This window comes from Rhincodon typus, unplaced genomic scaffold (genome assembly GCF_021869965.1).
Source record: "Rhincodon typus isolate 14 unplaced genomic scaffold, sRhiTyp1.1 hic_rhity00002650, whole genome shotgun sequence".
Taxonomy (NCBI): domain Eukaryota; kingdom Metazoa; phylum Chordata; class Chondrichthyes; order Orectolobiformes; family Rhincodontidae; genus Rhincodon; species Rhincodon typus.
Window position 1 is genome coordinate 1 of NW_025968288.1, and position 25,000 is coordinate 25,000.

The following is a 25,000-nucleotide window of genomic DNA, read 5'->3' on the forward strand; positions in this document are numbered from 1 at the left end:
GCAGCCCTATGGTCCACTATGACTATAGCAACTTTACCTTTTAAAAAATGTAATGAACCATGACCCCCTGAGCCAGAGGTAGGAAAACTACCACTGCACCAAAATAGCCTCTCGGTAGTTGTTGTATTCTCTCTGCTGAAGAGTTGTATTTAGATGGGAACAATTGGAGCATTCAGCTTTCTGGTTGGTTATGAAAGTTTTTTTGTAAAAAAAAAAAAAGCACTTCAACAGTTATAATTGTTATAAAAATTTGAGAGAGCTAAGTCAAGATTTTCTAAGTGTATGCCGTAGTAACATGCCACTGCATGTACACAACGTTCCTGAAGTACCCATTTCTCCAGGCTTGAAGGAAGCAGTTACTAGAGAATAGGTCCTGTCAGTTTGAAACTGCAAATACTAAGGCAGAATCTCCATTTGTTTTTAGAACCAATAGAAACCTTACATAAAGTGGTGAATGTGTATTGCTTTCCCGCCAAGGGAAAGTCATGGTCACAAGAACTGCAGCCATCTAAAACTGTGATCACCTCAGGGTAAATAGGGATGACTAATAAATGGGTTATATCAGGATCATGTTCATCTTATAATGGGGGAGAGGTGGGGCAATAATGGAAGCTGTGTCTCATGTTTAGGTCAGTCATATTTTCTGGTTATGAGACCATTACAATGCTTCTTTTATAACTGCAGCTAACATGGACAGCTTATGCAGCAGGAAATATGGTGCAACTGCGACCAGCTACTGAAAGCCAAGAAGCTATTGTTAGCTACCTGCCACTAAGTCATATTGCTGCGCAAATGATCGATATCTGGCTGTCCATAATGTTTGGAGGCACCACTTATTTTGCACAACCTGATGCACTGAAGGTAAAATATAATGCAACATGAAATATTAATTTTTAAATAAATACTACTTTGTGTATATTAATAAGAAGAGGGGCTGTTATACGTTGACTACCTTCTCCATTGTTAGAAACAATCTGGTTTGTGTGTTCTTGCAGCCAGAATACTGCATATGGTTTTTATTTGCAGCACAGGATTTCCTGTAGATCTCAAGTACCTCAGCTGCAAACTTGTGCAGTTTGAACAATATGTTAAAAATGACGTGCACGTCTTAATAAGGGAAACATCTTGATGCTTAACGGGAGCATAATGAGTCAAGAATTAACACCAAGCTAAAGAAGGGAAATATTAGGAGCATTGGTCCCTCCTGTTTCTGTTTGCTGTAGACGACCTCCATGTTGCATTGAGCAGTTCCTTTTAAGGTTGCCATGGCATCTTGATAGGAACATTGCTATTGCTTAGCCTGTTAGCTCCCTGGAGCAGCACATCTCCCATTGCTGCATGGCCACACCTCCCATGCATTTGGAGCTGAAGAGAGGTGACTAAATGCTTGGTGCAATAGTTATATTTTTAACAACAGCATTAAATAAGGGAATGAAGGTCGAGTTTTTGGTAGGAGTTCCAGAGGTTGGGTCCTACACAACAGGAAGCCACCAATAATGAACCATGGAAATGGTGGCAAGGGGGCAAATATATGAGGCGACAGTCAGAGAGCAGATGCCTTGGTGTGTAAGGCTGAATGTAGTCAAAGATGCAAACCTGACTTCTTGATTGCAGCAGAAACAATGGATGGAATTTTCTGGGGATTGCAGTCAGTTGAGGGGCTGCAAAGATATGCATCTTGGGGACTGGGCTGTGCTCAGTCAGGACCGCCCTGTCAAGCCAGGCTTAGGGCTAGTCCGTGGGCTAGGCTGTGTTCAGCCCTGGGCGTTGGAACATTTAATGGTTGGGGGCTTCATCATGGGCCAGTCCGTAGAGCCCTGAGGAAGGTGGGATAGTGATGTCTGTAGATGGTGTTAGTCAACACTGAGTAAATAATTATAGTGAAAGGGACAGTTCATGATTGGAGGGGGGGTGGGATCTCAGTGTAGGAGGACGTGGGAAACTTTTAGAAGGGTGTTTATCCCAAGTGACAATCGCAGGCCTCGATGTGGGAGGAGCATGTGGCCACAAGGGAATGGCAACTCTCAAATCTGGGGGTTTGGGTGTAATGTTTGGAGTACCACAGGGCAAAGGACACGTTCTGGCGTGCAGTGTTTGAAGTGCTGTGGATATTTCAGCAGCACAAACATCCCAACATCCTGGTCAGCACTCCTGCCAGACAATTTCACGACAAGAGCATTAAAGAAGCCAGGTGCCGAATAACTGAGCTGAAGAGCAAAAACTGAGAAATGCCAACGTGGACCATGGCAGGGGGGCGTGCCATGAATTCCATTTGGAAAGATTGCTTTGCCAAAACGTGGGAAAAGTCGGCTCTTAATAGCTAGTCAGCGAGGAATGAGTGTTAAAGGCATATTATAGTGGACAAATGAGATTAATATTACACTTCATATGGATTGCAAACCAACTTTGATTAGCCTAAATGATCTTAATCTGTAATTATTTGTTTCTTTTGAAATTCAAAACACACCCTCTGGCTGCAAAGTTTCACAGTTAAAATTCAAATTATTTCATACATAGTAGCCAGTTTACATACTGTATTTGACACATCGACTGGAACTTGATGTTCAAAAATCTGCTCTGTTCTGTGCTCTGGCACAAATGACTTCAAGTGGGATTTGCTGCTTCCCTGTTACTGGATTTGTTAGAAAAGGGTGAAGAAGACTAAAACCAGGAATTTGGGAAGATTAACATTCCCTAGAAGGGACTGCTTGTACAGATCTTGCTATTTTACAAGTTGAAATTTGGAACGCAGAAGACCAGGGATATCGGGGACAGCTTGTTTTGTGTCAACCTGTGTAATGTTATTGGATATACTATGTGGATTTTAAAAGCACAGGGCATATGACTCTGACCTTTCCTTGATTAAGTGATTCTTGATGAATATTTTGCAGTGAAAATTACTGAAAGAGTTGCCCAAGGTGCAATTAAATTTACTTGTGTGTTCTAATTATGATTTGATTTCAGGGCTCTTTGGTGACCACAATGAGGGAGGTCCGTCCTACAGCATTTATGGGCGTGCCTCGTGTGTGGGAGAAGATGCAAGAGAAAATGAAAACTGTAGGAGCAAAATCCTCGACTGTTAGGAGGAAAGTTGCCTCCTGGGCAAAAGATGTTGGTTTAAAAACCAATTTAAATCGCATGCATGGGTATGTATATAATTTAATCATTAGTTTTCCCTCTCATCCAGCTTGGATTCAACCATTTGCTTCATTTGATCATAATGACAAAACCTTCCTTCAAACACAGTTTTACCTTTTGAAGTGAAGGTCAAAAACAGAGCTTGTGAAATGTGTTGCCGCGTATGTTGTGGTCAACACACAAGAAGCAATCACCAAGTAGTTCTGACACAAAGTCAGTGAACAGGATCTCGTCCTATTTTTGTGTTTTAACAGTCAAGTCAGTGAATTATATGTTGCACTTTGGGTACAATGTAAAATGTCAGCTGTTGCTGTTACTAAGGTCCTGCAAAATCTCTAAAAGCGGTGCTCCGCTCTCACCCAAACAGGTTTCCCAATTCAGTTGAATTAACAGCTATAGACAAGTATTGCTGTCTGCACAAAGAGCAGGTGTACAAAACAAACTGAACGTTTCACCAACAGATTTTTTTATGGACTGTCTCTTCTTCAGAGAGAACAGACAAAGAGGAGCCTCCACCATAGCTGCTGCCCACTGAGGGCAAACTGCCTCTTTGTCATTTGTTACATTTATCACAACATTAAAGTACCAGATGCATTAATTTTTCACCATCTGCTACAAGGGTTTAGGAGCAAAACAAAGATGTCCATTTACATCCAGAATATGTTGCTTCTAAACTCTGTGTTATATGTTATTGAAAATTTTCTGGGCTATTTGTTTTAATTTTTTTCGTGGAATGGAGGCATCTCTGGCGAGGTCAACATTTGTTGCTCATTCCGAATTGGCTTTGAACTTCCTGGCTTACTCGGCCATTCCAGAGGGGATCGAGAAGGGTCAGCCACACTGCTGTTTATCTGAAAATACATACAGGCCGGACCATATAAGGACATCAGAGTTCCTTCCTAAAGGATATTAGGTAACCAGATGGGTTTTTATGACAGTCAATGATAGTATTTGTGACTATGAAACTGAGACTTCACATTTTCGATGCCGGAATTATTAATTGAATTTAAATTCCACTGGCTGCCATAGTGGAATTTGAACTGATAACCCCAGAGTACTAGACAGGGTGTCCAGACTAATGGTCCAGCAACAATACCCCAACATCACATTCACTTATGCATTAGATACATTGTATTTTGGTGCATCAATGGTATAGACTGTACTGTTTTATGATTTGAGAGACAAAGTCCATTACATTTTTAAAAAGGCTGGAAATAAATACTTGTGTTCTGTTTTTCAGAAATAATGCTGTTTCACTTAACTTCCGAGTGGCCAATGAGCTAGTGTTTAAAAAGGTTCGCAATGCTTTGGGATTGACTCGTTGCACAAAATGTTACACAGGAGCAGCTCCAATAACCAAAGACACGCTGGAGTTCTTCCTTAGTCTCAACATCCCTGTATACGAGTTATATGGAATGAGTGAAAGCTCAGGACCACACACCATTTCCGTACCTGATGCCTTCAGACTTTCAAGGTAGGATCACTCTCTTCAGTTTGGATTTTGAATGGCCAAATTGAGCAAAAGCTGTGTTTTAACAGCCATCTTCTTTTCCAGATTTTAGTTAAGTGGTAACCAGTGGAAGACGTTGGCTCTGCACTGCCAGTTGTGGTGTAGAATTCTGCTTCGTATCACTGATCCATGTGAATTCTAGTCAAAACAAATGTAACAGGTCTTTAGTGTAATTGTACCTCCAAATGCACTGTGCTGGAGATTACATTTTGCAAATGTAGTGAAGGAAATGTTATCTCAAAGGGATGAAAGCCTTCTCCAGTTTGCTGCCAACAGATGAACAGTAGTGCAGGACCAGGTGAAGCACAAGATCCAGATCACTGGCTTTGTGTTCTACTGTGCTAGCCCTGCCTTTTTCACGAAGCTACGTTGATGTCCTAGGGGCTTGTTGTCCTATAATATACATCCTATTAAAGAATTGTTGGATGCAGATCATTAGAGCCGCGGGAAATCTGATGTGTTGCTGTATTGGAAGAGTTAGACCATTAAACACACCTGTAAGGGTGCAGCAATTACAAGCCATTGAGGTAAAATTGTGCACTGAAAGTTCTGCTGAGACCTTTCACCCCTTGTCATGTTGCCCTTGTTCCTTTTGGATTGAATTATTTTGTGTGCAAATTATATTATTGGAACTCCATCTTTACAACGCTTTGCTATAATGCGGTAGCACCAAGCCCAGTTAAGAATCCTGGGTCGATTTGTGAAGCAGGATTTCGTCAGTCTCTTCCAAGGTACACTGCACTGAACAAGCAGGGCGCAGGTGTCAGAAATGGAACAGGTCATGGTAAATTGCATTTCACAGTCTCCTACCTCAGCTGAAAATCCCCAATTTCAAACTTTTGCTGCTTTAAGAAGGTCTGATTCTTGTTCAGGAGTTTCTAGTATTTTCCCTCTAATGCTAGTTATGCAGTGAGCACTAACTGCATTTAAATGACTGCAGAGAAAAAAAATCAATGCTGTCTGTGCTCCATTACATGGCATGCAGCAAATAAAATACATGAGCCACCAGTTCATCCTCAGGGGAATTACAGCCTTAAATTTTCCTTATTTTTGAAAATTTTAACATTTGTTCTATTTATTTCTTCTAGTTGTGGAAAGGTGATGACAGGCTGCAGAACAAAAATCTTCAATCCTGATGATGATGGCTGTGGCGAGATCTGTTTCTGGGGCCGGCATGTGTTCATGGGATATCTGCACATGGATGATAAGACACCTGAAGCAGTTGATGAGGATGGTTGGCTACACTCAGGAGATCTGGGGAAACATGATGAGAATGGATTTCTATATATCACAGGAAGAATTAAAGGTAAGTACTTTCATGTACCACTTACAAAAAAAAGTACACATTTTAGGACTGCGAAATCTTACTTGCAGTTTTGTTTTATCTTGTCTTGTCATATTGTGTATCAATTTTCTATGTTCCCAATTATAGTACAGGCTACCACTGCGTAATTCCAACATCTGACAACTGTGTGAGACTGTGTATTGTTTTCTCAATAGATCACTCAAAATGCTTTTTGAAATGTTTTCATTATCAACTAAAAGTTCCAATGTTTAAAACCAAAAAGTTAAACAATAAAAGGTTTTACATATTTTGCAAGAACATGACTGGCTTTAGCAATTGAATTTTCTTAATCTCCCAACATAAAATATTAATCTTTTGGAACCCTTTTTATAATGACACTAGCAAAATTTGTAAACAATCACTGTTGAGATGCTGTTTATGAAAGCCTTCCATTCTCAATATCATATGACAATAGTCACAACAGCCACTTTATCACCGCGCTCAGTTTCTGGCCAGCAGATGTATGGTGATCTCACAGGGAGATCCGAGAGAGCTGCCCCCACATTCTGGGGCTAGCACTTACTTAAATGACCTGCCAACAACCACTGGCAATCACATAGCATCTTTTTAATAAGTGTATCAAGATGTTTCACACCAGCGTTTACGAAAGAAATTCATAGTCGTAGAGCTGTACAGCTTGGAAATGGACTCTTCAGTCCAACTCGTCCATGCCCACCCAATATCTTAAATAAAGCCAGTCCCATTTACCCAGATCCTTCTAAACCCTTCCTATTCATATACCCGTCAAGATGCCTTTTTAAATGTAATAGTACCAGCCTCCTCCACTTCCTCTGCAGCTCATTCCATACACACACCACCCTCTGCATGGGAAAAGTTGCCCCTTTTTTAAATCTTTTCCCTCTCACCTTGAACCTGTGCCCTCTAGTTTTTGACTCGCCCACCCCAGGCAAAAGACCTTGTCTGTTCACCCTACCCATGCCTCTCAATTTTATAAACCTCTAAAGTTACCTGTTATCCTGTGACGCTCCAGGGAAGATAGCGCCAGCCTATTCAGCCTCTCCCTTTTAGCTCAAACCATCCAACCCTGGCAACCCTACCTTTAATATATCTGGATATTTATTAATAGGATTGAAGACGAGTAGTTGGATCCAAGAGGTGAATTTTAAGGTGTGGCTTAGAGAGGATTAAGTAGGGTACTCTGGCGCATGAAGGCTCACTGTTGATGTGAGAGTGATTGGAAACAGGGAATGCATGCAAAGTACTCTCATCTAATCTGGGTCCAAGACAGTTACCTGCAGAAATCTGGTGAGGAATCACTACAGATATTAATGATTTTAAAATTATTACTGAGCATTTCCTTTCACTTTACAAATGCATCCTCAGGATTCCGGGGTTGTTAGGTTGAATTGTTTGAGATCTGACTTGAGCAAGGAATTTTTTTAAAAGAATCAGACTAAGTACAAGCATTGGATACAGATTCAGCCTGAACAGGGATTTCCAGACATCTCCTAAAAAGATAGGTGTTCAGTAATACATCAAGTTTCTGCATTCAAAAGTTGAGTGGTAATAGGCTACATATCATCTGAGCCAATAAACCCAAGGGACTGACAGACCAGGATGTCATTGGAAGTCCCACAGGTTATACTTTTGAGATTAAAAAACAGACCCCAGTACTGTTGTCTGGTCAGTCGGTCTGCTTGTAGGGTTTTCTCACACTCTTCCATTCCTTCCTGTAATCATCTGTGGGGGTGACGGGATTATTGATCAAAATGAACAGGAGCAATGGGGCAGATCCTGCAAGGAGATCTGCTGACCATCTGTAACACCAGGTTTCCTGATCCTGAACAGCAAGATATATCCTGCCCGATTCATCGGTTAACCTTGTACATCAACAAACCTCTAAACACTAATGCACTGTAAGATTTTCCTGCATCTTCAACCACTAGATCCAGCTGCAGTTAATTTGTGTAAAAGAAAAATAAGATGACTTGATTACAGCAGTGTACCATGACCTGTTCCATTTCTGACACACGCGCCCTGCTTGTTCAGTGCAGTGTACCTTGGAAGAGACTGATGAAATCCTGCGTCACAAATTGACCCAGGATTCTTAACTGGGCTTGGTGCTACCGCATTAAAGCAGTGACTGCCCTTCCAAAAATGTATTTAATTGCCTACACAATGCTTTGCCAATTCTGGAGGTTATGCAAGTTGCCATAAATACAGGTGCTTCATCATCATTGTGGAATTCATTGTTGCTAATTTTTCCTTTTTTTTTCTATCATCCAGAGTTGATTATCACTGCTGGTGGGGAAAACATACCACCAATTCCCATCGAAGATGCTGTAAAGGAACGTTTACCAATCATCAGCAATGTCATGCTGATAGGAGACAAACGCAAATTCCTATCGATGTTATTAACACTAAAGGTATTTCATTTGATTTATAATAGCAATAGCCACAGGGCTGTGTAAATGCATTCAGGAAGTCATTTAACATGGAAGGTATACAGTGAGAATGAAAGAAATGTGTAGAGGCCAGGATTATATTTCATTGTTTAAATTGTTTTAAGATGCAAACTGAAGTGAGCCCTTTAAATTTATCTCATTTCAATTTGCCAGCTCATCTTCCAATTTCAATTGAAACATTTATCTTAACCATTCATTATATAAATATTCCTTCTGAATAAGTAGATTTTGTTTTCTACGATCTGACTCTAAAGAAATTCTTCATTCATTTACATCAAGTCCACTTGATATCTTTGAGGTGACAGTTATCCATGCATTGTGTAAAAAAAATTATAGGCTGCTGTGTACCACGCACACGCTTCCCGTAAATCCTATCAAGTTGGATCCAAAGTTTAAAAACCGAAAGAAGTGTGAATGCTATAAATCAGAAACAAAACAGAAATTGTTGGAAAAGCTCACCATCAACCTCTGCCTCTGATCACTCAGGGAATTGTGGATTGAACTTGCCAAATTTTCTTGGATCCCATGGGCTCTTAGCTATCAGACTCCCATGTGGGACCTTAACAAAAACCTTGAAGTCTAATTAGACCGTACCAAAAGCATTGCCCTCTTCTACACACAGTCACCTCTTCAAAAAAAAATCCAATCAAATTGATCACAATTGATCTCCCCTTTACAAAGTCATGCTGACTGTTCTTGATTAATCCCTGCCTCTCCAAATGCAGATTAATTCTGTCCCTCAGCATTGCTTCCAATAGTTTCCCCAACAGAGGTTAGACTGATTTTGTAGTTTCCTGGTTTATCCCTTCCCCCTCCTTGAATAACAATACTGCAATGGCTGACCTTTGGCACCACTATGGTCAGAGATGAATTGAAAATTTTGCCCTCAGACCACTCAAAATCTCCTCTCCATCTATGTTAATTTATTTAATTGAATTCCAGACTTTCTCCCCATATCATCCCCCTGTTTTTCTCTTTAGCCAATGCTGTATATCCCCCAATGTTTGGAGTTCACAGAATTTGATGGTCCCACCCTTTTTCTTTATTGGAACATGTTGGCCCTGTAGTCTCCATATTCGATTACTGATCATCTTGAGGAAATCATGGAAAGGATGAATTTCCGTTCAGAAGTTCATAAATACCTAATTTAGTTTGCCTTTGGACTTTATTTTATATGATCTTGTCCAAGTTACATTACTGGTCACACAAGTCAAAGCAATTACCACAGGGCATTCAGGTGTTAGAGCCAAGTTCTGGAATTCTCTCCCTTAACATCTCCATCTCTATTTCCTCGAAGTTGCTTCTTAAAATCTACTTCTATGATTAAGCTTAAGTCATCAGCCCTAACTATAGAGTCATAGTGCTTTACTGCACAGAAAGAGGCCTTTCACGCCGTCATTTCCAGTCATCAGGCGCCAATCTACTCAAATTCCATTTTCCACCATTTAGCTGTAACCTTGTATGCTAAGGGCTTTTTAAGTATTCCTCAAAATACTTCACAATGTTGTGAGGGTTCTTGCCTCTACCAACCTTTCAGGCAGTGAGTTCCAAATGCTCCCCCCACTCGACCCTTTGGGTGAAAACATTTTTTCCCCTCAAATCTATTCTAAACCTCAGTCTGATGAAGTCATTCCAGATGCAATGTTGACTGTTTCTATATTCACAGATACCACTAGACCTGCTGAATTTCAATCTGCACTTGATAAATGTGGATTATAGCCTCCAATTCTGAAAAATAAAACCCACCAGTCACAAAACACTTACTCTCCATCCCATATTGCCTTTAATGTGTGTGTCTACATGATCAAAATAGCACAATAAAGCAGTTGTCACTGAGCATTGCTAAATTTTAACCTATGTTCTGAATATAATGTCTCCAAGAAAGCTTTGTTATTTTCTTCACTTAACGGTGTGTGGAGAAGAACTAAAATACAGAAGGTGTGTCTTGAAGACTGCCTTTATTCTTCAATATACGTGTCACAATTCTAAAACTCACCTTTGAGATATTTATGTATGCAGTTGATTCTCTTTCCTGACTACTGTTCGACCAGATAAACTGATCCAACAGGTCTTGAGGTTTTTGGTTGAATATATTTAATAAGAACTTTTTCAAGTAGTCATTCCTTGAATTTCTTATGCAAGTAATCCTGTGTGAGGAAGTTCCTTTTTTTTTTAAAAATCCCTATTTAAGAACTTATTTGCTTAAATTAAGTATTGGCAGGGGAAAAAGTTTTTAAAGCACTGACTTGTTTTATTTCTAATTCATTGGATTAAGTTGCAATTTTAATACCACCAATAAGAGTTATATTTGTGTAAGTATGTTTGTCCATCGTCATCAGCAGTCATTCACTGAGGAATATGATTGTCGACATAGAATTTCCTATGTCACTGATCATGGGTTCTATATGTCCTCACGTAGCTGATGAGCCTAATCCTAGAGCTGCATCTCCGCCACCCATGGTGTTTCCAGGAGGTGAAATTAATCCTTGGCCCGCAGGTTGCTGGCCTTCCTTTCTCTGGTTCCTTTTCTCCAAGTCTTCGCTTCTGAACAAGTGTCTCCCAGATGTTTATATCTATGTTGCATTTCTTTAGAAAAACCTTCAGGGAAACTTTGAAATGCTTCCTTCATCCTTCTCCTATTCAAGTGCCTTCCTTGTGCTAATGTTACTAGCATGCACAGTAATGTTTTTTTTAAACCATATTCCAGTGCAATGTAAACAGCGATACTGGTGAGCCACAGGATGATCTGTCAGAAGCAGCAATTCAGTTCTGCCAAAGGATGGGCAGCAAAGCCACAAAGGCATCAGAAATCATAGCCAGCAAAGATGTTTCCATATACAGTGCCATACAAGAATGCATCAACCATGTGAATGAAAAGGCTACATCTAATGCACAGCGAATTCAGAAGTGGCTTCTTTTAGAAAAGGACTTCTCCATTCCAGGAGGAGAACTAGGTAAGGAATAAAAATAAAGCTTGGATATAATTGCACAAGTTGTAGACCAATTTTATCATTCCAAAGCAGGACAAGTCAAAACATACATACAGTGAACAAGTGGCTAAGCAAGCTGGTGTTCTAATATATTTTATTATGTAATAGTAGTGGTTTTTCTCTCTGCCTATGTTATTACATATGCATCAAGATCCCTATCTCAGGAAAATGGCAAGCCAGAAGTACACTGCTCCTTTAGAAATTGGTAGCATGGCAGTCAAAACAATTTTTAAAAACAAGCTAAAATTTTTTTTCTTAGAAAATATCATTTTGTATTGCAACGTTTTGTTATAAATCTCACTTATGGTGTATTGCCCTTTGTTAATCACAGGTCCAACAATGAAACTGAAAAGGCCTGTTGTGTTGAAGATGTATAGTGACCAAATCGATGACTTGTACAAGGATGCAGTAACTCCAATCACTCCAGATAATCCACTTACAGCAAATTAGACTTCATTGTTACTACAGCAGTGATTCACCAGCTGGATTTGTACATTGTTTGTCTATAATTTTGTTTTGCAATGTTAACATCAACTTTTGCATTTCTACATATGTCTCAAATAAATGTTCATGTTTCACAATTGTTTTAACAATTGTTAGAACAAGTGCTTTTTATTATAAAATGCTTAGTGCAGGCATTGTGCCAGCATTGCATATGTGCTAGTTTGAAAAGTTATTTTTCCATACTTAAATGTATGCGCATATAGGTGATTAATCCAACTTTTGGTATTTGACTTCCTAAGGTGGGATTATGCTGAAATGTAGTAAACATGAAGGGCCAGCAGCAACAATTCTGTTTAGAGTGATGTCACTTGGATACAGAATAAAATGTTTACAAAATCTGTGACAAATGGCAGATATTCTGCTATACATGATTACAGTCTCCAAAGAAGTGATCACATATTTTATAGTTTAATTAAACCGTATGTAGAGATTATTATTCCAAGATTTCCATTCCTTTAATTTTTGTACAGCATCCCCAAAAATTATTTAAACATGTCATATTATTTCTTTGTTTTTAGGGCTATTTATTGTTCTTAAAGTAAAATTGACAAAATATATTTTTGTTTCAAATGTACATTTTGTAGAAGAATTGTACAGCCCCATTTGGATCAGCCAAATAAAAAAAAATTGTTTTTATAAATGAAAAGTCACAATATAATGTGGCAGTGCTTTAAATTTTGTAGAATCATAGACTTTTACAGCACAGGAGTGTATGCTAGCTATCTGAAAGAAAAGATCAGATTCTTTCTCAGCTATTCATCCCCTTTGAAAAGTTACTGGATTCTCCTTTCACTGTGGTTCTACTTGGCTACTCTCTGACACAACCATACCCTGTATAATAGATTTATTTTTTGGTCTTTTTTAAAATCAGTTTAAATTTATGCTTTATGCCCTTTTTGACCAACCATTAGAATAGAAATGTTAGTGATTCTACAGCAGTAAGGGCCATGGTATCATCTGGTTCTGCTCACAACCAAAACCTTTTTTCATTTACTTTGAAAGAAGGGTGCCAAAGATTTACATATTTTTCATTTCTGCTTTTTAAATTCTGAAACCAAAACCCTACGTTCAGGGATTTTTACAGTTATATGTAACTTGATCTCTTCGAATATTCAAGTAAACTTGTATTTCTGCACTCCAACTTTTACATGAAGTCATTCTGCCCAATTTATCTTCAGCCTCCTGAAATTGTTCACTGTCACTTTTGTTGTTAAATGCTGTGTGCAAATTTTGTATCCTCTACACCTACGTTCAGATCATGTAAATGTCACTGCTCAACTTGTTTCACTTCTCCAACCAGCACAAGTTTTTTTGTTTTTTATTATACTGATACATTATCTCCAGTACAGTTGCCATCATCCTGCCATCCCATAGGACTGCACTCCCTTCAGAGAGAGAGAGAGACACGACTCATACTGACTTAATCCAGGGTCACCATATCTCGGGCGAAGGGAGAGGTTGCGAAGTAGAATCCTTCCTGGTAATCTCTCTGGCATCACTGCACCACAGACCAGTTGTCCAGTCAACTGAGCTAACCTATCTCAAAGACAATACACCTTAATTTCTACTTTTATTTGTAAGTGCTCCATATTTCCAGAAAGATGACTTTTCTGCTACAATCAATGTTGGTTACCCTTGACTCAATCCATGTCTTTTTACCATTTTAACTTTGGATAAAGTTTGATTTCCACAAGCTTTATCCACTCTTATGTGTTTATAGTTAATGATTTATTCTTTTTCCTCTTTCTCAATGTTACTGTTCTCCAGTACTTTAATATCCATATCCAAGGGTGTTTGAAAGATTGTGTTCAAAGAATGTGATGCACTGAGCAATATTTAATTCCTGTAACATACTAAAAGGGAGATAGTGAGAGATTGGCCAGGGGTATGCTGGAATAGATTAACAGGTAACAAAGGCATAGAAATTAGGTTACAGTTGCTAGCTTCAGTTGAACAGCTAAGATCAGACATAAATGCATTGGACTACAAAGGACTCCTATGATGTAATTTCCAGAATACCATGTGTAAAAAGTACCTAAAAATGAAATGCTGGGACTAAATTTTCAAAACCTTAATTATTGTACATGTTTATTTGCAACACTTATAATTTTGTAAGTATGAATTAAACCAGTTTTGAACTTTTCAGAAATAATGCCAACTTTGTGAAGGGGAATGGTATTAACCAGAGAAAAAGCAACCCATTAGCCATCCCAAGATTCCTTTGGCTGCAGGGAATAGCATTTTGGCAGTAACTTGATTAGGCTATAAAACATGGTAAAACTGGCACCTTAATATTCTATGAATGATCTATACAGTGGTTTTACTAGCAGTTGTTCTACATAAAGTATTATGTTTTTCTTATTGAATTATGAAATGAAAAATTTTGACTTGGTTTTCTCACCAATTGGGAAAATAATAGGAAAGCATTATTTCTCAATAGTAATGTACCACATCCATTGTATGCAAGATGCCAGTTTATAAGCTGAACACAATCCTCATGCAGTATCCAACATGGCAACATGTCACCTGAAGTTTGTAAACATTGCCCAATTAACATTTCTTCTACATTATCATTTGAAAGAATACTTCATTGATCTTGTTACCAGTTGTCACCCAACATCTTAATATATTTGCAACCAATCACTACGTTAAAAATCCTTAAAGTGTAATTACTGCTATTTACCACGAATGATAACACCCAGACTGTATTCAGTGTAAATATGGATACTGTAATGTTTTATTCTATTGCTGCAGACTGTAAATTTTGCATGAACATGTAATATGCAATGTTGAACAATTGCGTACTTCAAATAAAGTTGTGAAACCAGTAATCTTTCAGAAGGATGATATTTCAACGGGTCCTACTACTGGATTTTTTTTTAAAAAAGATCATTTTTACATTTGTTAGATTTTCAGTGATTTCTTTTGATGAACAGAAAAATAGAAGACCCATTCATATGATAACACGACTGATTACTTTTAAGATTAGACCAGAAGTGACCATGACCAGATAAACTCAAAAACAGAAAAGGCAGAGGTGCTACATTTGTTTTAAGCAGTAGCAATTATAATGAAAAAAAATTCTTTGACCACCTCTTCATTTAAAACATGGTCACAGTCTGATGAGTTAAGGATAGAAATTGTCACCCCACATTTTGGTCTAGCTGCACTGCTTTATAGCAATAATCAGTTAACAAGTACTTAAAAACAGAATATAAAGTTCACGTTAAAAAAATAAGTATTGCTGAAAAAAGACATTTTGTTAAAAGATTATCATCTTGCAGGCCAGGCAGATAAAACGCTTCAATAAAATGTCTTTATTTTTAGCAATACTCGGGTCTTAGACAACCAAATCATTATTTACAAACAAAAACAAAACTGAACCATATAGTACAAGGGGAAATAGTATCACTTGCCTCAGTCCATGTAACAACAGGTTGTACAAGTTTCCAAAATAATTTCAACAATCCCAACAGAAAAACAAAGTTGTCCTTTGATCCAACTCTGAATGGACCCAGTGCTTACAATTCTATTATCTTTCTTACCAGATCCCAAAAGAGGATTCAGCTTCAATACGAGAGAAAATCTGATGATTTCGGTACAGGACACAACCTTCAGCCCAGTGTCCTCACATCCATCCAGTGCACTGGAATAATGGCCTGGAATTTCCATGTCTGTTGTGTCAGCCTAGATTTTTAAAAAATTGGCAGTAACCTTATTGCGCTACCCTCCCCAATGACTTCACCTTCCCTATAACCAATCCACCCTTCAAAAACAAGGTCATCCAGAAGCCCAAATGATTCTTCATTCTCACTGCACCCTCTCTGATTTGGGTAATGTGGTATTTACTCAGGCTTCAAAGGGGCTAACACTAGATGCTGAATGGTGTAAGATGTGCTAACGTCCTTTTTGGGGTATAAAGGTATGATTTTCCTGGAGAGGTTATCCTGATGCTTCCATTGTGTAAAACCTTGGATTAGAATTTAAAAACATTGCTGACAAGAATTGAAACCCCTTTGTAAATGTAACATGCCTAGTCCAGCACCAGAAATTCTGGAGCCACTTCTAATCTTTATCAACAGCAATACTGCTATGATTTGAAACAACACCATGGAACCTATCTCTGACAATGCAATTCTACTGTTGGAGATTTTTCCCAACCATTGTTAGAATATTTAGGACCGTGCTACATTATATATAATAGTCCTCTTTCGTATTGGAACACTAGTAATGATTAGTCCTAGAAAGCTTTTGAGTTTCAATTTTTTAAAAATGGCACTACTCTGGCAATTGGAAAGATGAACTACAAATTTTATCAAACTGTGCGTTAATTATGGTGCAAAATAGCTGGTGAAGCGCTATTGCATGTGGTTGAAAAGAAGAAAAACAAGTGAAAAACTGTTGCAGCAGGAGGTGATCTAAATGAGGAAAGGTGGTCAACTGGAAGCCGACAACCACTCTCCAGTAAATATACAGGCACTCCTTCAGGCCTAGAAATACCAGAGAAAAGTTCAAATTTAAAACTCATCTTGGCCTTTTCTAGCCACTCCACAACCTGCTCCAAGTTCACCTTCCAGGTCAGGCCACACACTGATCTCATCAACAAGCTGAACAATGCTAATAGCACACTGTGCCACAGCCCCTGCCTGGCAATGTAGCTGTCTTAAGATACAGTGTCAAGAACTGAATTCAGTACTTCAGATGGGGTCAATCACAGCTGATTTGGCCCCATCAGCACAACTTTCACTCCTTTCTGTTGCAGCCCTTATCGCATTGGCCTATTGAATAACAATTTTTTTATACTATGCCCCTTAGCTTTTAAGCATTTTGATATTGGGATTCTTCTATATCTATCATTCATGGATTCACAACATTTACAGAATTCTTAGGTTCAAAGTGGACAATAGCCAAATTTCAGACATTGAATGGCACCACCCTGCTCCCTGGCCAATATCTCTGTTTCTGGCTTGCTACAGTGTTCCAGTGAAGCCCAACGCAAGCTGGAAGAACAACACCTCATTTTCCGCTTGGTGACCCTACAGCCCTCCGGACTCAATACTGAGTTCAATAGTTTTAGTGCCTAAACTCTCCCATGTCCCAGGCCCCCACCCCACATACCAGGCCTTGTTACCACATAGCCTGCCACTACACACCCCCTGTTGTTAGTCACTAACAGTCCCCATTATCAACTACTCACCCTCCCAGCCTGATCGTTAGCAACTCCTTTGTCTGTCCAACTGTCTTTCTCTCTCTTTGGGCTCTATCCTATCGTTTACGCCCTACCCCATCCACCTCCCTATTTTCTGCATATAAACTGACATTTTCCCAGCCACCATCAGTTCTGAGAAAGGGTCACCGGACCCAAAACGTTAACTGTTAATTCCTTCACAGATGCTGCCAGACCTGCTGAGCTTTTCCAGCAACTTTGTTTTTGATTCAGACATTGAACTCTTACCTTGCACTTTTATCAATATCTCTTTGCAACATTCTACTATGACTCATTTACCATTTGGCCTAACTTGGTGTCTGCAAAATTAAATGTATGGTTAACAGTTCTTTGGGGGAAAATTGTACTGAAACAAAATGCAGATGGAGTATTTATGGATCAGCAAAAGGCAACGATAAGATTCCACATCAGCTTAAAGACAAAAGTTAGGCAAATAAGAATTAAGAAATTGTGGCAGGGAAATAGACCTGCAACCTAAAAGAAAAAAAAAATGATATGGTTTAACAGCAAATGCAAGAAATGTCTTTGGAGGCTAGGTCCAGAAGGGGTAGGGATAAGTGGTCTCTTGCGTTGTAAAATTCTTTGAATTTTGGTGTCCTTCTATGTGGCAAGTTAAAAAAAAAAGCTTAATTAGATGTTATTTAAAATAAATGTGTTTAAAATGTGTACATATTACGGAAGTGGGAAAGGATAGTCAGTACTCAATGGGTTCAAAAATATATATTCTTTAGATAATATACAATGCAATAGATCTGTACTGGATTCGGAGACCACATTAGTGAAACCAAGTTCAGTAATGTGTCTAGCACTTTACAGAATTTTATTTCCACAGCAAAACTGTATCATTTGGCATTTTATTAGAAACCACAGAATTCTTCGGTTCACATCAGGGATGTAGCTCATTTGTTCTTGCAGAATATATACATTAATTCTATTGTCTTCAGGTAAAATTTAACGTTCACTAAAAACTAAAACAAAAGTCCCATCAAATGTTTCTTTAAAAACATTTCTTTCTTGTTCCTCTGGTAGCATGTAGAGGTGAACACCTCTTGGAGGAGAAAGTCACTCACTATTCTTCCTTTCTTTCTGCTCCTGACCTAGTAGAATAGCTATCCTTTCAGGAATTGATAAATGGTGATAAAATTTACGCTTTCACAATGACTTTCTTAATCCCATGCAGCGCTGGTTTTAAATTGAGCCTCAGTTTTGAAACAAAGTTTTCAATATCCAGTAACATTGTCGCTCATCTCCTAGGCTGCACCTTCCATCATACAGGGATTGAAGTCCAATGTCTTAGTTCTTATTTAAAAATACTACAGTCTGCATTGAAAGCCCAAGTCTTGTCATGTGGCTGTAGCTTCTAAGTAACTCTGTAGCTTACGGACGGTGGTTTCATCCAGTGAGAAAAGGTCAAAGTCAAAAGTTGTGTTTGTAACATTGAAATGTCCTGTTTCTTCAATCAGATTTACAATCTGTAAAAGGAAAACAAAGATCACTTGAAACCAAGCTCAGAAATTCAAATCAAATCTTTAAGAGTCTTACCCAAGTCAATTTTGATGGAAAAGGTAAACAATCGATAATACAGTAAAAATACAGCACAGTATTTGGTGCTGACAGTAATGATTAACCACAAAGAGATTATTTCATTCTGTGCGAAGAATAGTAATATTGGTTGATTGTGAAACAAATTAATGTACAACTTCAATTGGATAAATCCTTCAGTACCACACACTTGTATATTTAAATGATGTATTTTTCATGTACAAAATTTATTCCCCACAGTTTCAGTAACAGCTACTAAACTTCCATCTATTCAAAATCATTAATTTTAAAAAAAAATTCTATTTACTGTGCAATAAGCCAACAACTCTAGAGGAGTTGATGAGAAATGCAGAACCATGTAAAAGCTTAACTTCAGCAGGAACCAATTTGCTTTTCTCTATTATAAATAACCTGATTTATATTGTCCTTTTCATGACTTTGGGATGTTTTAGCAACTTTACAGATGATGAGATGAAAGTAGCGTAACAGTAATGTCATTAAACTAGTAATCCTGAAACCCACTCTAACCTTCTAGGGACAAGGATTCAAAGTACACCAGGGCAGACAGTAAAACTGTATTCAGTGAACTTCAATTAAAAGCTAAGCCTAATGCCAAACATGTGACAACTGTTATAAAAACCCATTTGATTCTTTAACATATGTTCAAAAAGAAAATCTGCAATCTGTTCTGGCCTATATGTGATCAGACCCACAGCAATGTGTTGGTTACAAGCTGATGGACAAGAACTAACGGCCTAGCCAGAAACGTCCACATCTCATTAATTAATTTTTAAAAAGTACTATTGTAATGTAGAAAAACATGACAGCCAATTTTCATAAGTCCCACATCCAGCAAAGAGAAGAATGACCAGATAATCTGTATTGTAATGCATATTAGAAATAAATGCTGTTCCACATATTCACCTAGTTTTTGAATAATGTCATTCAAGCTTCAGAGTAGCTAGAACCTTATTTTACCAACAATATCCAAAAAGTAGTGCTCTTCTTAACGAAGTGGCAGTCTTGATTATATGTTTAAACCTCCAATCTTCTGACCCAGAGATGGAAGTTCTACAATGAACCACAGTTGACACCATCACAGGAGAATTTCAAGTTGACTCAATTCAACCATTCACATGATGAGGAGTCACCAGCTAGGTCAACATTTATGGCCGATCTCTGATTGCCCTGAAGTTGATGGTGATGAACTGTCCTCTTGAACTGCTGCAGTCCAGGTGCTGCAGATACACCCACATTGTTGTTAGGGAAGGAGTTCCAGGATTCGACACTATGATACTATAATAAGCGATATCGTGGACAGTGAGGAAGGTTATCAGAAATTGCAGCAGGATCTTGATCAGCTGGGGAAGTGGGCCATAAAATGGCAAATGGAGTTAAATATAGATAAGTATGAGGTGTTGCATTTTGGAAAGTCAAATCATGGTAGGAGTTTCATGAGAATGTAAGAGTGTTAAGGAATGTAGCGGAATAGAGGGACTTGCAGTTCAGGTGCCTGGTTCTCAAAGTGGAGTCACAGGTAGACAGGGCAGTGAAGGTGGCTTTTGGCACACTGGCCTTCATCAGTCAGGGCATTCAGTACGGAAGTTGGGAAGTTATGTTGCAGTTGTTTAGGACGTTGGTGAGGGTGCACTTGCAGTATTGTGTTCAGTTTTGGTCACCTTGCTATAGGAAGAATGTTATTAAACTGGAAAGAATGCAGAAGAAATTTACAAGGATTTTGCCAGGACTCAAGGGACTGAGTTATAGGGAGAGGTTGGACAAGCTAGGACTTTTTTCTTTAGAGAGTAGGAGACTAAGGGAGGATCTTATAGAAGTGTACAACGTCATGAGATGCATGGATAGGGTGAATGCATTCAAGTCTTTTTCCCAGGGTTGGAGAATCGAGGACTAAAGGGCATCCTTTTAAGGTAAGAGGGGAAAGAATACATGGGAACCTGAAGGAGTTTTTTTTTTTTTTTTTTTTTTAAAACACAGAGGGGGATGTGCATAATGGAATGAGCTGCCAGCAGAAGTGGTTGAGGCGGGTACATTAACAATATTGAAAAGGCATTTGGATAAATACATGGATAGGAAAGATTTAGAAAGATATAGACCAAGTGCAGGGAAATGAGGTTAGTGGATGGATATTTTGGTTGGCAAAGACCCGTTTGGGCCGAAGGGCCTGTTTCCATGCTCTATGACTCTGACTATTTCAATTCAGCAACAACGAATGAATGGCAATATAGTCCCAAGTCAGGATGATATGCAACTTGGAGAAGAACTTGCAGGTGGTGATGTTCCTATTGTATCCACTGCCCTTGTCCCACGAGGTACTTGAGGTCGTAGATTTGGGAAGTGCTGTCTCAGGAGACTCAGTTAGTCTTGTAGTTGGTGCTCACTGCTGTCACTGTATGTTATTGGAGGGAATGAACTTTGGAGGTTTTAGATGGGATGCCAATCATTAGCCTGGTTAATCCTAGATGGTGCTGTGCCCATTCAGGCAAGTGCAGAGTATTCTAGCACACACCTCGCTTGTGCCTTGTAGATGGTGGACATGCTTTGAGGAGTCCGGAGTTAAGTTAGTCCCCACAGAATTCCTAGTCTCTGACCTGCCCTTGTATTTATATGGCTGTTCCTATTTAGTTTCTGGTCAATGGTAACCTCCAAAATGTTGTAAGTGGAGTACTGAACAATGGTAATGTCCAGGAGCAATGGTTGGATTCTCTCTTCTTTGGAGATGGTCATTGCCTGGCACTTTTGTGGCACAAATATTACTTGCCACCTAATGGCCCAAGCCTGAATATTGCCCAGTATATGAATGATGAATAAATCTGAACATTGAGCAATCATCAGTGAACATTCACATCTCTGGCCTTATGATTGGAAAGAAAGTCATAATTGAAACTGCTGAAGATGGTTGGGTCTAGGACACTACTCTGAGGAGATGCAGAGATGTCCTGTGACTGAGATAATTGCCCATCTATAACCACAACCTTCTTCGTTTATGCTAGATATGATTCCAATTGGTAGAGTGTCTCCCCCTTAATTCCAGTTTTGATAGCGGGTTCCTTGATACCATACTTGGTGAAACACAATATTACATAAAGGCTAAATTCTTGCTTCTCAAATATAGGAAATTTAAAATAAGTGCACTGTAGCGTAGAAAGTGAAAAGCTGCCACAGCATTTTGAATAACTTGTAATTTCTTGAAGACTGTGGCCCAATAGAAGTGTATTGAGAAATCAAGTCATGAGGTAAGTAGTGTAAATTAGGGTTTTGATAGTACCCAGTGAAAGCGAAATACAGAAAGAAACAGGATAATGTGAAAATAGTAACAGGATAAATGTGGAAAAGGAACAGTTCCGTTTAAAATCCCACAACTCTAGACTTATATTTAAGGTTGCAACTGCAGCAGAAATGCTAAAACAGGCCAGTATGAAGTTAATTATGTCGCCATACGGCTGACAACCATATAATCTGATAAGAGTAGGAGCAGAATTTTGGGCAGCATAGACTGACAGCATCCATTTCCAATGCACGACAGTCATGCTAAGTGAATTGCAAAGAACTCTAAACTGCCTGCTCAGTAATTCAACTCTCTGGAGGAAACATTTTCTGTAAATGTGTAACACTTTGCAGGCAAATCTGAGGGTTAAAATTAAGCATTTTAATCAAAATTGTCTACTTGTTGCACATTATTTATGCAGAGAAATTTTCAGCTAGACAAAGATTTCATGATGGCAAGTCAAACAAACCACTGAATTGTTGCAGCAATGGATTGATTATTTCCTGTTACTTGCCAGGTTTTCTGCCGTTTACTGAGTAGTCAAAGGTACTTCCCTATAGAACCAAACTGAATTGGATTACTTTTTAAAATCACCTCTAGGGCGGGTGGGACTTGAACCCAGACCTTCTATCCCAGAGGTTGGGATGTTATCAGTGGGTCACAGGATCTTTGATTCTTTTAGCTTAAGTCAGCTGGATATCTAATTTTAGATGTGAAACTTTTAAAAACTTGCTGGAAGAGTTTTAATTATATACCATTGGTTACATGCGAAGGTCACAAGCTCCAAGTATCTGCTTTTCTTCAATGGTACAAAGACCAGGAGACACAGATTTAAGGTTCTGGACAAGAGATGTAGGTGGCATATGAGGAAGAACTTTTTAAAGCAATAAATCTATAAAATCACCACAGACAAGTTATTGAGGAGATCTTGCAGCAGTGTTAGTGTACTTACCTCTGGGCCAAAAGCACTGGGATCAAGACCCACTTGGTGGCCATGAAAATTGCATCGTCATGCAGCTAAACAGGCTGATTATCAGTGTGAAAACCCTTCCAATACACTCATGGCAGGAGCCAGAAAGTTTCCTGGTGTGCCAGACGAGGTGAGTGCAGCAGAACAACAGGATTCCTAAGATAAAAACTCAAGTGCAGGCTGGTGACATGTGGCAGCATCCAATTTTAGCAGGTAATAGTGAAGGCAAATGAAATGTCTGTCTGTATTCCAAAGTGAATGGGGAGTAAAATTAGGGACATCTGGCCAAAACTGTTCAAGGTACTATTCAGACTACAGCTAGAATACTGTGAACAGTTTTGCGTCCCTTATCTAAGGAAAGATTTACTAGCATTAGAGCCAGTCTGGAGAAGGTTCACTTGGCTGAAACTGGGTAGGCAGGACTGTCTTATGAGAAGAGGTTGAGTAGGTTGGGCCTGTACTCATTGGATTTTAGAAAAATGAGAACTGACCTTATTGAAGTAATGAAGATTCGTAGGGGACTTAACAGGGTAGATGTGGACAGGACGTTTCCCCCTATGGGTGACAGTCTAGGACCAGATGGCATAACCTCAAAATAAAGAGTCACAGATTTAAGACACAGAGATGAGGAGGAATTTCTTCCCTCAGAGGGTACTGAATCTGTGGAATTATTTACTGTACAGGGCTGTGAAGGCTGGGTTATTTAAGTAAATACAAGGCTGTGGTGGACAGTGCAGTTGAGAGTTATAATATCAACCATGATCTCATTGAATAGCACAGCAGATTTGATGGGTTGAATGCCTACTTCTGCACCAATGTAGATGATCAATAATTTCAATAAGGAAACCAGGTGGGCAAGTGAGGGAAATAAACATGATGGGTTACATGGGTAAAGCATGGAAATGGAACTGACTGCTGCTTCACAGGAAGCCAGCACGGATTCCTCCTATTCTATAATGACTCTATAACTTTTCCACACATGGAATATCAGCTCTGATCAGCCTAGTAAAAATCAAATTGAAGTAATTTCAAACAATAGATTCAGAAGTATGGAAAAAGTGTTTAAAGCTTGCCAAGATTGCAAATGCTTTAATGGGCAGCCAGATCAAAAATTTAGGTAAACCAAGCAGCACCTGTGCACGAGGGGGAAAAAAAAACTAAAATTTTACTTAAAACAGCATGCAACCAGATATTAATTATACAATGCATTTTGTGATTTTATTTAAAATGATATGAGCACTTAAAAGGAGCAACACTATCAATAAAAAAGTTTGTGCATGCTGTCCAAGGGTGCATTTATAATTTACCTGTTGTAACACATTGCGTTCTCTTAATGCCATTAACCTGCGATGCAGATCTACCAACTCTTCTGTATATGACTGCAGAAAAGAAAGTTAACATTAGAGTTTTTACCTTGGCATCAGACTGCAAAAACTAACCTTTACTTTTTAGTTTTGATGCAATTAGGTTGACATTTGGACCCCCTCATTTCCAAAAGCTTCCAAAATAGTGCTTGGCTAGTTCAAAGCAACAAAGAGTAAACTGACAGCTTACAGAATGGACTGCACTAAATTCTCCAACAGCATTCTCTTCAGGAGAGGCAATGTATTTGCTCAGTTAGACATTTAGTTGGGCATTGTAAAATTCAACAAGATAGTAGTTTTACTCTAATGGGGAAGTAATGGCAGTGGCGCAGAATTGAACTAACTGTTCACAATAGCACAATGAAAGCCCATGGGCTTGTGTGTTCCATTTGATGCCAAGACCTTGAAGGTCAGACCGCAGACGATACTCCAAATGATTTGAGCTGAAGGCTTTCAGTAAGACAGTAGGTGCAAACCTCATGATCGAAGACTGGTCACCAAGCTAATGCTGCCATCCCAATATCTTGTCCCTCACTGCAAAATGGAGATGCTTGCCCATACAAAGAGAAACAAAAAGACTGCGACAAATTTCTGGTGGGATTTAACTAAAACAGTTAAATATCAATTTTGGACTCCCCTTTGGGATGAACAGCTTCAGTACTGTACATAACCATTCCCATTTTTACCTGTTCTTTCAT

General features: G+C 38.8%; 1 protein-coding gene and 1 long non-coding RNA gene across 2 annotated transcripts; one reads left to right on the top strand and one right to left on the bottom strand.

Annotated features, from left to right (window-relative positions):
• Nucleotides 1–684: 684 nt before the first annotated feature.
• Nucleotides 685–14,744, top strand: LOC109911665 (long-chain-fatty-acid--CoA ligase ACSBG2-like; the record flags this gene model as incomplete). Its single annotated transcript, XM_048593314.1, has 7 exons — nucleotides 685–861; nucleotides 2,965–3,146; nucleotides 4,379–4,612; nucleotides 5,737–5,954; nucleotides 8,241–8,380; nucleotides 11,127–11,373; nucleotides 11,741–14,744. Coding segments are annotated over 7 exons (1,317 nt in total), but the record flags the coding sequence as incomplete, so codon positions are not given.
• Nucleotides 14,745–17,841: 3,097 nt separating this feature from the next.
• LOC109911666 lies at nucleotides 17,842–24,327 on the bottom strand. Its single transcript, XR_007261394.1, has 2 exons — nucleotides 24,246–24,327; nucleotides 17,842–18,612 (listed from the first exon to the last, which is right to left on the bottom strand). It is a non-coding gene; the product is annotated as an uncharacterized LOC109911666 (long non-coding RNA).
• Between the last annotated feature and the right edge of the window lie 673 nt (nucleotides 24,328–25,000).